Genomic DNA, 15,421 nt, shown 5'->3' on the forward strand with positions numbered 1-15,421 from the left:
GATATTATTATTTCTGTTAGGAGGTTACATTTCGTTCATGGTTCATTATTTAACTGATATTACTGTGGGTTTTTGGTCAATTTTCATTTATCAATATTCTATGGGGAGTTTACGCTTGGCTCCATTTCACATTATTCATTTAATATATTTTCTGCTGGGAGGTTACACTTGGCGACATCCGGCCAGGATCGTATTTCTTTGTGAATCTTCTGAGAAGTAGTCATATATCTGCTCTTAATTACTTGAACGTAGTTAGCATCTGGCGCAACGCATTTTACTAATTTGTCACTCTTTCTTCCACAGATCATCGGCAATTTTTTGCTCTTTGTTGTATTCGTGTTTGTTGCATTTATGCATTGTGTTTGTTTCATTTGTGAATAATTTTGATTTTTTGTTTTGTGAAAAATGCCGCGAAAAACTGTTAACAGTACATCGCGATGTGTAATGAGTGAAATAACCGACTCGAATAATTTGACCGATAGTACTTGCGACACGCAGTGTAATGATGACAATCCTCCATTTGTAGACAATCAGTGCGTACCGACCACTAATATTGATTTTGATCCTAGTGATGAGCAAACGAATTCAGTTGTGTCGTCTGTTAATTTGACGGCAATTGATGACGCGGGACGTTCTATTACAATGAACGCTGCCCAGCTTGACACACCTGGTTTGCAAAATTTACGTAATGAACAGACAAATTTTTTTAACGAAAATGAACAGTTTAATGAGAGTGCGACAGATTTATTTGATTCCGGTGTAGTGACTAACAGTGCACATCCGATTGGCAAACATTTTCAAGAATCACAAAATAACCAAATGGATACACAAAACGTGACAATTGCAGGTATGCCATCAAATAGCACAGTGAATAGAGCCGATAATTGTAGCTGGGATCAAGTTATGGCATTTTTACGACAAATGAATGAAAAACAGGACAACAATTATAAACAACTTAATGAAAATTCCAAACAACAGAATGAGAGACAAGAGAGCAATCACAAACAACTTAATGAAAAATTAGACAACAATTCCAAGCAACTTAGTGAACAGATCAAACAACTTAATGAAAAGCATGACAATCTTAATGAAAAATTAGACAACAATTCCAGACAGCTTAGTGAACGGATTACAGCCGTTGCCGCGTAATGTCATGATATTAAAGAACAATTACGTGAGGAAATTGAGGTTTGTGCTAGGAAAAGTAGTGAAGAAATGAGATCTGTTGCTCAAGAATTAAGGAATACGCAAGCAGTTGCAACAGAATCACTTAGAGACGAAATTAGTGCAGTCGGTAAACAATGCTCTGAAAACACAACACAGTTACGCGAGGAGTTTAAATTAATGACAGCAGAACTTTCGCGCACACTGGATGCAAAGGTCGACGCGAAATTCGACCAACAGAACAGTCAAATTGACGAACGTTTTAATCACCACCTACAAAACAGTGAAACGCGTTTCCGTAAATTTATACAGGAACAAAATAAAGTAAAACGACAAGTCATGGAAACAATTACCGCACAGAGACAGGAAGATAAACGTAAATTGTTTACGAAAGCAAAAACATACGTAGACAACAATATTGCTACAGTATCGGACGAAATTAATACTATCAAACAATTGAACACCGAATTGCGTGATTAAATTACCGATCTCAAATCAAAAACAGATACACACACAGTAGACTTTCAGACAGTGACCGACAGACTTGAACAATTAGTACTAATTCAGGATCCTGAAGTCATCAAAGCAGACGTCAAAAAATTTAACGAAACCACACGTAAAATACAAAAACAGCTTAATGCTTCTGACACTAAAAACGATCATCAGGTAAAAATACAGACTGAAAAATATGATGAATTGGCCATTCGTATTGACGTTATTGAAAGTAATAATGACAGCAAATCAGACGATACTTCACCGATTTCGTTTAATCAAACACCTGAATTCCAAAATCTACAGCAGACATCAGTTAGATAGATTCGTCTAATAATACGTTACGTAGAAAATTGTCAACTTTACAGCAAGATGTAACAGAGATGAAAAATGTTTCAGTCACTAACACGTCACAGCATACAGCACATTCCGAACATTTGTTATACTCACACAGCCAGTATAACTTAAGCAATTTACAGAGACTATGCGACTTAAAATCTGAAAAGCTACGCGACTTAAAATCCGAAATGACACAGACAAACAGATTCTCACACAAACCTGAACCTGTTCACAAAGTCAGAGATGATAACCTAGATTACGAGCAATTTTTATCCGTAAGAAAATCTAAGGTATTTAAAAATGACAGAGCACAGGTACATGCTTTGAACCGTATACGACAATTTGTTTTTGTATTTTCAATAGCATTGCCTGTAGTACAGAAACTACAATTAGCATGGTTACAGCAATTTGTTTTTGAATTTTCACCGGCATTGCGTGAAACGCAAAAGCTGAAATTTATTTGTAGCGCGTAATTGACCTCAGTGGATTCATTACGCTTTAATGAGTATGTGGCGTAGCGTGCACAGGGCCTCGAGCCGTAGTAGTGCTGTTTCATCTTTAGTTTTCTGCACTGCTGCCTTCTTTTCTACTATCCTTTATATCTATCAAAACAGCTCTTTAACTATTGCTCTATCTAGGATTAAGAAATGAGTAAAGAAAACCTGATACGACAAATTTTACCGAAAGTGACAGTTCTCTTTAGACACTCCCGAAATGACAACTATCGCCGTAACTTTAATAACAGAGAAAATTTTAATCATCAGTATGTGTAAAAAAATTATCAGCAACAGGAACCACATTTTAGTAATAATAGACGTTTTTCACCGCAACAGCATGAAAGCCAGTCGGTTAACATACCTAACCAACAATGTAGTCTACAAGGTCAACCAAGCTTTAATGTTTCGCCGCGTACACGTATAGCATCAGCTCCAACAAATAGTAACGCACAGCAACAAGGGAATCAGTACGTACAGAAAACACACTATTTCAATTCCTATCGCAATGCGCCGTATAGAAATGACTATCACGATAGACGTAAAAATAATGAGCACAATTTTCAGCGTACATTTAATAACAGTCGATCTTATCAGCAGCAAAATCATCCGCAACAACATATTATCATGAATGAACCAGACAGTAGATATCATCCAGAGCGTAATACGTCTGGAAGAAATAACAGAACAGTTCAAATAGTCTAAATGCCACAGCATCCTCCAGAAAATAATAACACGTCAGATAGAATTTGACTAGATACTGTACAGATCGCATCTTCCAGCAACACAAGCACTACTTTTGACACGCAGAATGTTGTTCATGAAAATATTATTACTTTTGACAACTTCCGAGACACTCTTTTGCAGGAAAGACCAGTTGTTCAAAAAACCATTTCACACCCTGTCATCGAAATTAAAATTGGGTCATCGAAATTTTCAGCAGTAATCGATTCTGGATCACCTATGTCAGTTATAAATGAAGAAACTTTCAACGAGTGTAACAAAGAGAATACCTGTCCTACGTTACCATTAGGCAAAACGAAAGTAAAATGAGCAGTATCTAGTAAAGGAGTAGATGTAAAATTACAGACACATTTATCATTTTGTATTGCAGGTCATACGTTTCACTCAAATTTTTGGATTGTTCCCTTATTGACAACAGACGTTATTTTAGGTACGAATTTTCTGGTACAACACGATGCCATTATTGACTTTCAAAATTCCTATTTAATGTTGAACGATGAAAATGTACAACTAGCTTTAGAATTTCAACACTCTTTATCTGCAGAAGAACAATCAATTAATCGTACAGAGGTGATTTCCACATCACGTAACATAGACTGTAATTCCACATTGTTAACAGATACGTACGTACACAACTATAATACTCCAGACGAAGCCGACTATGACGTCATACAGATGATTTCTGATAAAGTTAAACAGAGCAGTGCAAATACAGACGACGAACGCACGCAACTACACAAAATTCTTTTACAGCAAGCTCCAGTTTTTGACAACGTTCCTGGTACTACGTCCGGTTTTATGTATGAATTTCAAGTTAAACAGCACGACACATTTAAAGCCAAGCCTTATCCCATTCCATATATTCACAGAGAACAAGTTAAGAAAGAATTGCAAGCTATGCTTGACCAAGGAATTATTGAACCGGCAGCTAGTCCGTACATAAACCCGCTCCGTATTGTTAAGAAAAAGGATGGTTCACTTCGCCTCGTGCTTGATTCGCGTCACATCAATGACATTATTATTAATGAAACATCGCCCACAGACATTAGAAGAAATTCTACAGAAATTTCATGGTACTGCTATTTATTCCACATTAGATTTGAAATCGGGATTTTGGCAAATTCAGCTCCATCCGAACTGCAGAAAGTACACAACATTTCTCTGTTTTGGTGACTGTTATCAATTTTGTAAATTACCATTCGGTTTAACTATTTCTTCAGCAGCGTTTATTCGCGGTTTGAATACAATACTTCCGACAGAACTTAAAGACAGAATTACAACGTGCGTAGACGACATTCTTATTGCAGAAGCTAACTGGTCTGAACACAATCTGATTCTTGAACAACTGTTGCAAACTTTTCGTGCACAAGGACTCACAGTTAATCTCAGTAAATCGCACTTTGGTAAAACTTCTATAAAATTTCTTGGACATATAATTTCAGCAGAAGGCATTACGCCTGACCCGGAAAAACTTCAAGCTTTACGTGACATTACTGTTCCAACGACGAAGAAACAACTACGCAGTTTTTTGGGTTTAATTAACTTTTTTCGTAAATTTATTCATTACTCTGCTTTAGACACCCCTACATTATGTCAATTGACAGGTAAAAACACTATTTGGTCTTGGGAGAGGCAAGCACATTCTGAATTTGTGAACCTGAAAGAAGCTTTGTTGAATGCACCACTTTTATCGCACCCAGATCTTACTAGAAACTTTTCCATTGCTGCCGACAGTTCTAACACCGCTTTAGGCGTACACATTTTTCAAGAAATTGAAGAAGATGGTTGCACAGTAATTAAAAACATCGCTTTTGCAAGTCGCATTCTGTCACCTGCTAAACGAAATTATTCTGTTACAGAACTTGAAACATTATGTGTTGTATGGGCTTTTACCAGATTTAGGCATTTTCTTTATGGAAGACACACTACAGTTTACACAGATCATAGAGCGATACAATTTTTACTTTCGGCTAAATTTACACACGACAGATTAAGTAGATGGAAACTTTATTTGCAGGAATTTAATTTTACGATTGTTCACATTCCCGGCACACAAAATATTGTAGCAGACGCACTATCCCGTTCTCTCAGCAACAATCAGCAAGACATCCCAACCAACTTCTGCAAAGCAAATTTCAGCGTCATATACATTCAACAAGTTGCATTTGAAAATTTCATTTCGTCGTCATTATAAGACATAGCACAAGAGCAGAGTAAAGACAACGTATGGAAAGAAATCAAACACCTTTGGCAAGATAGGAATAATGTTACCGTTAGAAACCATTACACTGTACGCAATGACATTCTGTTTCGCCACTCTCATCCTAACAGCAACAATTGGTTATTATGCATTCCTGACGAACTTGTTAACAAATTAATCTGGTATACTCATTTAAATTATGCACATTACGGAGCTAGAAAATGTTTTCTTATCCTGAGACAGAACTGTTATTTTACCAACATGGAGAAACGTATTCGACGAGTTTTAGCGTCATGTAAAATCTGCCAGAAAGCTAAATCAGATTCGACTTCACATATTCCTCCATTACATCCCATTGTACCTGTTAAATTAAGACACATGGCCGCTGTAGACATTTTTGGTCCGATTCCCACAACTAATAGAGGTTTTTGCTACATCTTTGTCGCTGTTGAACTCACTTCAAAATTTGTTACCTTCACCCCGTTACGAAAAGCTACTGCTAAAACTGTTTCGAAAGCATTTGTAAAACATTTTCTATTTCATGTAGGGCATGTATTGAAAGTAATTTCCGACAATGGACCACAGTTTCGATCTGCTATATGGACACGTATGTTACGAGCTAGAAACATTTCTCCGATCTATATATCCAGGTACCACCCTTGTGAACGATTAATGAAAGAAATTGGTAAACTGTGTAGAATTTACTGCCATAAAAAACATATTGATTGGGACACACACATACTCTCATTCCAAGATGTAATTAATTCCATACCGAATGAATCTACTATGCTATCTCCGTCTGTTATACTGAAAAATGTTGAACCACCTAACAAAATTAAAGAATTAGTAACATTTCCTACATCTCGTCGACTACGACACCATGAAATAATTGACATTGCGCTAAACAACATCAAACGTGCCGCAGAGCGCCGGAGAATACAGCAAAAACAGGTTTGTATACGCCGTGACTTTCACATTGGACAGAAGATATTAGTACGTACACACTATTTCTCCAACTAAGGGAAGAGTAAATGCAGTAAATTTGAGCTTCTATACGCAGGTCCATATCGGATTCGCAGCATTCCTCACCCCAATGTAGTACACGTCGAAACTTTGAGAACCAGAAATACCAAAGGGAACCACCACGTATCGAACGTCAAACCTTTTATTGAATGAAAATACTTTATGATTTATCACACTGTAATGCGATTTCCTAATTTTTTTATGACGGCTTATGCAATTATATTCACATGAACACCTACTGATGATTATCGTAATTTTGTTTTTGGCAAGTGCTCGGCAAGGTAAGGCTAGCAGGTCGCTCTTCTTGTCGTTACACATCAGACCGTGCAAATTTTTCCAGAAGAACTTACACATTTTATGACCAAATATGCAATTATATTTATGTGACTACTTACTGATGATTTTCGCATTTTTTTCTTGGCAAGTGCCCGGCAAGGTAAGGTTAGCAGGTCGCTTTTCTTGTCGTTAGACATTAGACAGTGCACATTTTCCAGATAAAATTACGTATCTTACGAATAATTATGCAATTCTATCTAGCGATATATTAATTTTATCAAATTTTCTCTGTATTAAAGTCTTCAATTCTCGCCTCTATTAACTACACAACATACAAGCTGTACACAAACAAGATCACATTTCTTGTCGTTATACACCTTAGACCGTGCATATTTTCCATTTTTATGTATGTATGATTGTTTTCCTGTTTTGTTTGTATGTACTATGAAATATTTAAGATATAAAAAACACTAGTTGACTTTAATATTTTGCCTTATGATAGCTATACATCGTGACTACTTTACTTTTTTTTTTTTTTGCTGCTACATTGTGATACACTGAGTACATTTTTGCTTTTGAACACTGTCGATGTTTTTTGACATATTACGTTTTCTGTCATGCTATGCTGTATGCTCAATTATGTTACTATAAACCAGTTTTTATCTAATGGGTATACGAATTAAATGCAAGACATTAATCTTTGTTCATCAATTTCAGAAAGAAATGACGTGTAAATGAAATAAATTAAACAGAAATGGGAATTTCACCTTCGGAATGAACGAAAGAGGATGCAAACCCTCGTGATGAATAGTAAATGGATCAGAATTAACAAGCATGAACAATAACATACTATACACATCGTAGAATAGCAGTCTTAAAAAAATGGCTCTGAGCACTATGGGACTCAACTGCTGAGGTCATTAGTCCCCTAGAACTTAGAACTAGTTAAACCTAACTAACCTAAGGACATCACAAACATCCATGCCCGAGGCAGGATTCGAACCTGCGACCGTAGCGGTCATGCGGTTCCAGACTGCAGCGCCTTTAACCGCACGGCCACTTCGGCCGGCTAGCAGTCTTAACTAATTTTTTCTTTCAGAATACGAGGCGATTGATGCAGGCTGTCAGACAGAACTACACATCTTAGTTTTAGTGATGAAATATGATAGTAATAAGGAATAGTTGTATAATGAATAATGAAGTGACTCTTTTGCAGATGATAATTATTGGTGATGAATAATGATGAAGAATATGCTACTATGGATAATGAAGTTTTTCTTTACAGGTGACGATAATAATGGAGTTATGGTGATATGGATAATGAAGTTTTTCTTTGCAGATGAAAATAATGATGAAGTTTATACAGTTGCAGTTCGTTTTGACAGTATGTCTTATATCGCATGGTATAATGACTGAAGGTTTTGGAAAGGACAGCTAGAGAACATATATATTTTTACACACATTTCACTACCTGTTAATTCGAAGTTCACTACTTTTCAACATAATATGCATTTCTTCTTTCAGTTTCATAATCCATTTTGTATATTTTGCAGGAGAAATTATTCATGAAATTAATGTGCTATAAATAGTTGTTTATTAAACCTATGTCGTTTATGAATGTGATCACATATACTCTACTTGTTTCATAACCTTGCTAAAGCTGACTCATGACGAATGACGTTACACATCTTCATTTGCAGCAATAATTCAAAAGCAAACAAAGGAATTACCAGTCCCAAATAATGCTACTAGTTTAAGAGAGTTCTGAATTATACTGATCAGCTCTGAATAGTATGTCACTTCAATAATGACTTCTGAATAATACAAAGAAAAATGCTTTGTAACTGGCCAATGAATGCCACTGTTTATTGTAATAAAATTACCTATGATGCCAATGATTGCTATAATTAGATTAATTATGTATAATTGCTATGCCAATAATTAACTCATTTTGAGTAATGACTTCTGAATAATACAAAAAAAGAAAAAATGCTTTGTAGCTGGGCAATGAATGCCAATGTTTATTGTAATAAGATTACCTATGATACCAATGATTACTATAATTAAGTGAATTATGTTAATATTATGGCATTCATTAGCTTCTGTTTTGAATGATGACTTCTGATGGTTTGTAACTGGGCAATGAGTGCCAATAATTACTATATTCAGATAATTTTATGAACATTATTCTGTAATACTACATACATGGTACAGAAATGTTCAGTAACTGGGCGATGAGTGCCACCAATTACTCAAATCAGTTGTTAGACTAGTGTAATTCTCAATGAAGACTACTATGTGACTTAATGTCCTTCACCTTCTGACCTAATTACCAGAAATTACTGCAATATCCATTTGTCCTGTCTATCCTCATGATCATGGAGCACTATATTTGGTTTTTGCACTAATTCTACGTTGGTCTACTTTACAAGAACATGGTGTTGACACGACATGCTGTCCACCACCTTGAGCGATGGAGATGTTATTATGGTCCCACTGTTTGGTGTACCTAGTGTACTATCAAAATGATAGCATGGAATATTATTATGACATTTCAGTGTCTTGGCTACACTGATTAATACTTCAAGGAAAAGAGCTTCAGATTGTCTCACTTGGTGTTGTGCTTCTGTAGAAAGATATGGACTTTCAGTGCAGCTGTGTGCAACCTAAAGTGCTACAACTATGCGTGTGCACTTCCTTTTATTTGTTAATAAGATCAGTTGTCCTGAAAATACTAAGGACTTCTATAGTGCATGTGCACTTTATTTCACTCCTTGATATGTTTATTTGTTGTAAAAAAAATGCTAGAGGATTTTACAGTGCGTGTGCACTCTATGCCATTTGTTAACATGATTTGTACTCATTTTGTGATTCCGGATATGTTCTGTACTACAGTATGTGTGCACTTTTGCCAGTTGTTAAATTGATTTGTACTCATTCCGTATACATTTTGTGATTCCCAGATATGTTCTGAACTTCAGTGCGTTTGCACTTTTGTCATTTGTCAATATGATTTGTACTCATTATGTTTATTTGTTGTAAAAATATTAGAGAGTCTTACAGTGCGTGTGCACTTTATGCCATTTGGTAATATGATTTGTACTCATTACGTATACATTTTGTGATTCCCAGATATGTTCTGTTCTACAGTGCGTGTGCACTTTCGTCATTTTGTTAACATGATTTGTATTCATTGCTTATACATTTTGTGATTTGCTGATATGTTCTGAACTACAGTGCGTGTGCACTTTTGTCATTTCTCAATATGATTTGCACTCGTTGCCTATACATTTGTGATTTCCTGATATGTTCACTACTACAGTGCATGTGCACTTTTGCCATTTGTTAATATGTTTTGTACTCATTGTGTATACATTTTGCCATTGCTTGATGTGTCTGTACTCAGTGCATGTGCACTATATTTTATTTCATGTTCTGCACTTATATATCTGTAAATATTGTGTGATTGTAAAGTTAATTAATTGACTCACCATCCCTGCCAAATTTTCGCCCCCCCCCCCCCCCTCCCCAGTGGAGGGTTATGTAAGGTGTATGCTTCGCCGGCGATGGGCGAGGCATGACAGAATCTCTGACCAGAGAGTAGTTTATTGTTAGTTGTTGCTTGTCGCGAGTCTGCGCTAGTCTGCGCGAGTCGACAGTAGTAGTCAGTCGGATACAGTAGTAGTCGGTCGGCTTTAGTAGCGAGTGGACGGTAGTAGTCTGCGGGTGTCGGCATGCGTCGGCTGTGTGCTCTGCTCGCGACTCTGGTCAGGATTCTGGACGATGAGTATTGTTGTAGAAGGTAAAGAAGCAGCATTGCGCATATTTAATAATGTATGTTAATTGTAATCTAATTTGTTCAGAAAAAATGCCCCAATAATAATTTTTATAATATAAAGTAACTATTTTAAAGAAAAGTATTCATTTCAATTTAAAGAATTTTTCCAATGCATTATCACGGCTTCCAAGAATCCAAAAAAATATATAGGCCAGCATTGCACGAAGCTGTGTCGAAGAATGTATACATAAGAGCAGATATATAATTGCAGTTTTTATTGAGTTAAGAATTTTTGCATTTGTTATTCAGAATACAGGGCCGAAGGTCAGCGCTGCTGTCCTTATAAAATTTACCAGATATTATTATTTCTGTTAGGAGGTTACATTTCGTTCATGGTTCATTATTTAATTGATATTATTGTGGGTTTTTGGTCAATTTTCATTTATCAATATTCTGTGGGGAGTTTACGCTTGGCTCCATTACACATTATTCATTTAATATATTTTCTGCTGGGACGTTACATACTGGCTTTTTGATCACCCGGTTTGTGAACTAGTCCACACTGGGAAGGCCTCAACTTCGAGTAAAGTGGAAAAAGAAAGAAGAAAAGCAGTTACATCTTTTAAAATTTCTCTTAAGTTTCCTTTTTTTTAAAAAAAAAACTTTCTAGTATTACTCTCATCAGGATACTTATTATAATTTCCAAACATTACTTGATCTTCAAGTAGCTTACTGCGGTTGGTGAAAGACACAGACTGGGGACTCTCTGCGTGATACGACATATTTTATGATATCTTTTAATTTTTGCCTGTATTTCGGCCAGAAAACAATTGGAAAACACAGAGTTCCAGGAGTGGTGTACCACACAAATTTACAGTGGATTGCTAGTAATTTCAGTTAAATACGGTCTGCGTAGTGTAACATTATCGTGAACACCATCCTAATTTACATGCTCTTTCAAATTCCTAGTTGCCGAACATAAAATTTATAATTATGTTGACTAGCTGTGAAAAAAAAAGTCCCCGCTAGTTGTCTCGCGGTATCATTCTCGCTTTCCGAGCACGGGGTCCCGGGTTCTATTCCGGGTGGGGTCAGCAATTTTCACCTGCCTCAAGATGACTGTGTGTTGGTGTGTCGTCTTCATCATCATTCGTCCCTATTACGGTCGGAGGCAGGCAACGGGAAACCACCTCCATTAGCACCTTGCCTAGTACGTTGTTGTGTGTCTCCCGCATCGTTCTCAGAAGAAAATGTACTTTCAGTGCACTCAAGTAGCAAACCTTTCGGTATCGTTTGCACATCAAACATTATTGCCCACGTTAAACACGAGAGATGAAATACCTGCAGTGTTGGCTTTGGAAAGGTAAAAGTAAGTGAAGTTCCGTGTTCTGGTTCTAGATAGGTCAATCGGTCACTTCCGAGCGCCGTGTCATCCTCTGGCGTTACTGGATGCGTTATGGAGGGTGGAGGTGTGTGGAGACAGAACACGGCTCTCCCGGTCTTTCTCCGGTTACTTGACCCTCAAACCTCTACCCATCGATAGAGTAGCTATGCAGCTGTCCTCACGAAGCTGAGTGCAACCCCCTCCGAAGCCCACTACCAAGGAAAAACCTTCCAGTATGGCAGACACTCACGGTGAAAACGGATGCGAATGGTTTTAAGACAGTACACTGGTGTTCTACAGGAGTTGAGTCAAATATCCGGCCACTGATCGTCTGCAACTCGTGGTCTTGTGCCTAACGTTGCTGCCTCTGGATCGCAGCGTCACCTGGTTGATTTCCAGCATAGTCGTAGATTTTCTCCACCCGGGGATTGGGTGCTTGTGTTCACCTCATCCTTTTTTTACTTCTTCGGGAAAGTTGTGAGACTGGACAGTAAATAGACTGGGAATTTGCGTGGGTGCTGATGACAGCGCAGTTGATGGCCCCACAAACCAAATATAGTCATTATCGTCCACCGATCATAGTTATTTCAGGAGAAAGCTGAGTCTTCCCTCGTAAAACCACAAACCACTTTTTTTGGCATCCTCGACCACCCTGAGATCCAGCTCCCTCTCTAATAATATCCGAGTTTTATTTCTGGTTGATTCTCAGGCACGTGGACCTTAAAATGACGTTTATCAAATTATTACAATATATTTTTATACAAGAAACTCACTAAATATGGCAATGAAAAATCCAGTAACGAATGAAGTACTTGCATTCAGTATCTTTTAAGAAACTGAGAAAAGATGTAAATGGAAACTATTGTAAGACATGAGTACAAATATAGCACTCGTTCGTAAGAGTGTCCCAACTGTAATTTTCATTTACCACACGTCTTAAAACAATAGGTTAATGAATGCCTTTAAAGCATAAGGAACATATGTTTATCCTTTATTTTTCAGCACAGATATAATCGCCAGTGATAACTAAATTACATTACTGTTCTCTGACAGGTCCCTCTATTACTTTTGAGCAACAGGAACTTTTTTGTGACAGGAGGTGTGACAAAAACTTCGTTCGTCTTCTGCACCGGTTCTTCCACAGTCCATATTTCACTACCATGCAATGTTGTGCTCCAAACGTACATTCTCAGAAATTTTTTCCCGAAATTTGAGCCTGTGTTTGGTACTAGTAGACTTCTCCTGGCCAACGAAATAACCTCCATACCAATCGTTATCGGAAAAAGAAAAATCTTCGAACTACGGAGCAGACACAAGTTTTCTTTTGTAAATACGAGGAAGGAATCAAGTCTGATAAATGTGTCATAGTTTTGAAGAGCCATACATGGGTAAGCCATACTGTACAGACAGTGCAGAAAAGAAATAAATAGTGTGGCTAGATTTACGCATCTACAGAGATGCATGAAATTTACGTATCTAATAATACGGATTTAAAAAGGGGAATAGAAGATAGTTGACATTGAACTCATTACGTGTTTGTTATTTTATCGGAGGAAGCAAGAAAAGTGACTTAGTTATTGATGTACAATATGAAGACTAAGAATCACCATTGACAAAATGTATGTGCGGTTACTGAATGTGAGAAGTCACACTCGCGGAAAATTCGACGTGAAAACTTCAAAGTATTTGGTGCTACTAATAGAATAAAATATTTGCTTGAAACAGAGTTACCTTAACTTCTATGTTCTACTGAAAGGATAGCGATTTTCGTGACGGTGTGCGGACTTAGAAATCCTGACGGAAATTCATAAATACTGGAAATTCCTTACAGCCTGTTGGCTCTGCGAAGACTTACCAGAAACCTGTTCATATTTCAGCAGGTAGTCGCAAGCAGAGCGGTCGGTACAACTGTGAGCCTCGTCTGTAACGCGTGTCGTTTACAGCGCGACAAGTTTGGAACGTGAAGGTCAGCAGCAGCTAGCTTTGCAGAATTATTCAGAGAGTCGCGAAGTCCGCAGTCGGTGAAGCACGTCCTCGCACAGACTCAAGGGTTCCGTCACGCGCTCGTTCTCAGCGCCCAGCCATTAACTTGGACAAACATCGGGAATTGTCCGCCGGTAGCTGAGTGGTCAGCGCTACAGAATGTCAATCCTAAGGGCCCGGGTACGATTCCCGGCTGGGTCGGAGATTTTCTCCGTTCAGGGTCTGGGTCTTGTGTTGTCCTAATCACCATTATTTCGTCCCCATCGACTCAAGTCGATGAACTGCGTCAAATCGAAATACTTGCACCCGGCGAACGGTCTACCCGACAGGAGGCCCTAGACACACGACATTTACGTTTATCTGGAATTTACCGACGACAACGTACTGCCCACTGCCGTGTGCTGGTTTCTAATATCAGCGGGGAGCGACCGTAGCACTCGTCCGGATCTTCTTAGCTCCAACTCAGGATGAAGTCAGGAAGAACGAAGGAAAAAAAAAAAATTGGTCTGGACATGACTTACCATACAGAAGTGGCAGTTGTTCGATCTAAGCATTGATCTTAACAACTTTATTAATAGTATAAGACTGTCGCGGTTATGATTCCACCTGTCGTATAACAGTCGCATGCCCTGTTTCTGACAGCAATCAGAAGAAAATGACTGAATCAAATCGTAAGTTGAGCATCATTGTTTATCCCCAATGAATTTGTGTAGGTGTGACGCCCCGAAAACCCGCCCGGTTAGCCGTGCGGTCTAACTCACTGCTTTCCGGGCAGGAAAGCGTGCCGGTCCCCGGCACGAATCCGCCCAGCGGATTAGTGTCGAGGTCCGGTGTGCCGGCCAGGCTGTGGATGGTTTTTAAGGCGGTTTTCCATCCGCCTCGGCGAATGCGGGCTGGTTCCCCTTATTCCGCCTCAGTTACACTATGTCATCGATTGTCGCACAAACACGTACTACATGTGCGTGTACACTATAATTACTTTACAACACAAACATTAGGGTTACACTCGTCTGGTGTGACACGCTCACGGGAGGGGCGGGGGGGGGGGGGGGGAGGGGGTTACACTGGGTGCCGAACCGCACAATAACCCTGGGTTGGGTGTGGGGCGGCGGTGTGGTGAGTTGACTGTTGTAGCCTGTTGTTTCTGGGTCCCCAGTTGCATGCAGTACAATACAATACAACGCCCCGAAGGCGTATTTACGCAGTTACATATTGTGCAGGCGGGTTTCCCGTGACTCAGTTGAGCTACACCGACGTGGGGTAAGGGAACAGAATGAAATTTTGGATAGCATTGGTGTACACTGAGCTACGAATTCATCTTCGTCTACCAAAGATACGATGTACAACAACCATTCAGGATGAAGCTTTACGCCACAGGAAACAAATTGCTCAAATCGATGTAAACTCTTGCTGAGCTGCCGGCCGCGGTGGCCGTGCGGTTCTGGCGCTGCAGTCCGGAACCGCGGGACTGCTACGGTCGCAGGTTCGAATCCTGCCTCGGGCATGGGTGTGTTTGATGTCCTTAGGTTAGTTAGGTTTAAGTA

At 38.6% G+C, this 15,421-nt stretch overlaps 1 protein-coding gene across 1 annotated transcript in view; it reads right to left on the reverse strand.

The window, feature by feature from the left end:
- Window positions 1-13,789, reverse strand: part of LOC126259809 (histidine-rich glycoprotein-like) — a 72,723-nt gene extending 58,934 nt beyond the window's left edge. The window contains exon 1 of the mRNA XM_049956840.1: window positions 13,750-13,789. Coding sequence (XP_049812797.1) covers window positions 13,750-13,764 — 15 coding nt within the window. The 5' untranslated portion in view covers window positions 13,765-13,789. The remainder of the gene's footprint in view (window positions 1-13,749) is intronic.
- Between the last annotated feature and the right edge of the window lie 1,632 nt (window positions 13,790-15,421).

The sequence above is a fragment of the Schistocerca nitens genome, chromosome 5 (assembly GCF_023898315.1).
Source record: "Schistocerca nitens isolate TAMUIC-IGC-003100 chromosome 5, iqSchNite1.1, whole genome shotgun sequence".
In the NCBI taxonomy this organism is placed as follows: Eukaryota; Metazoa; Arthropoda; class Insecta; order Orthoptera; family Acrididae; genus Schistocerca; species Schistocerca nitens.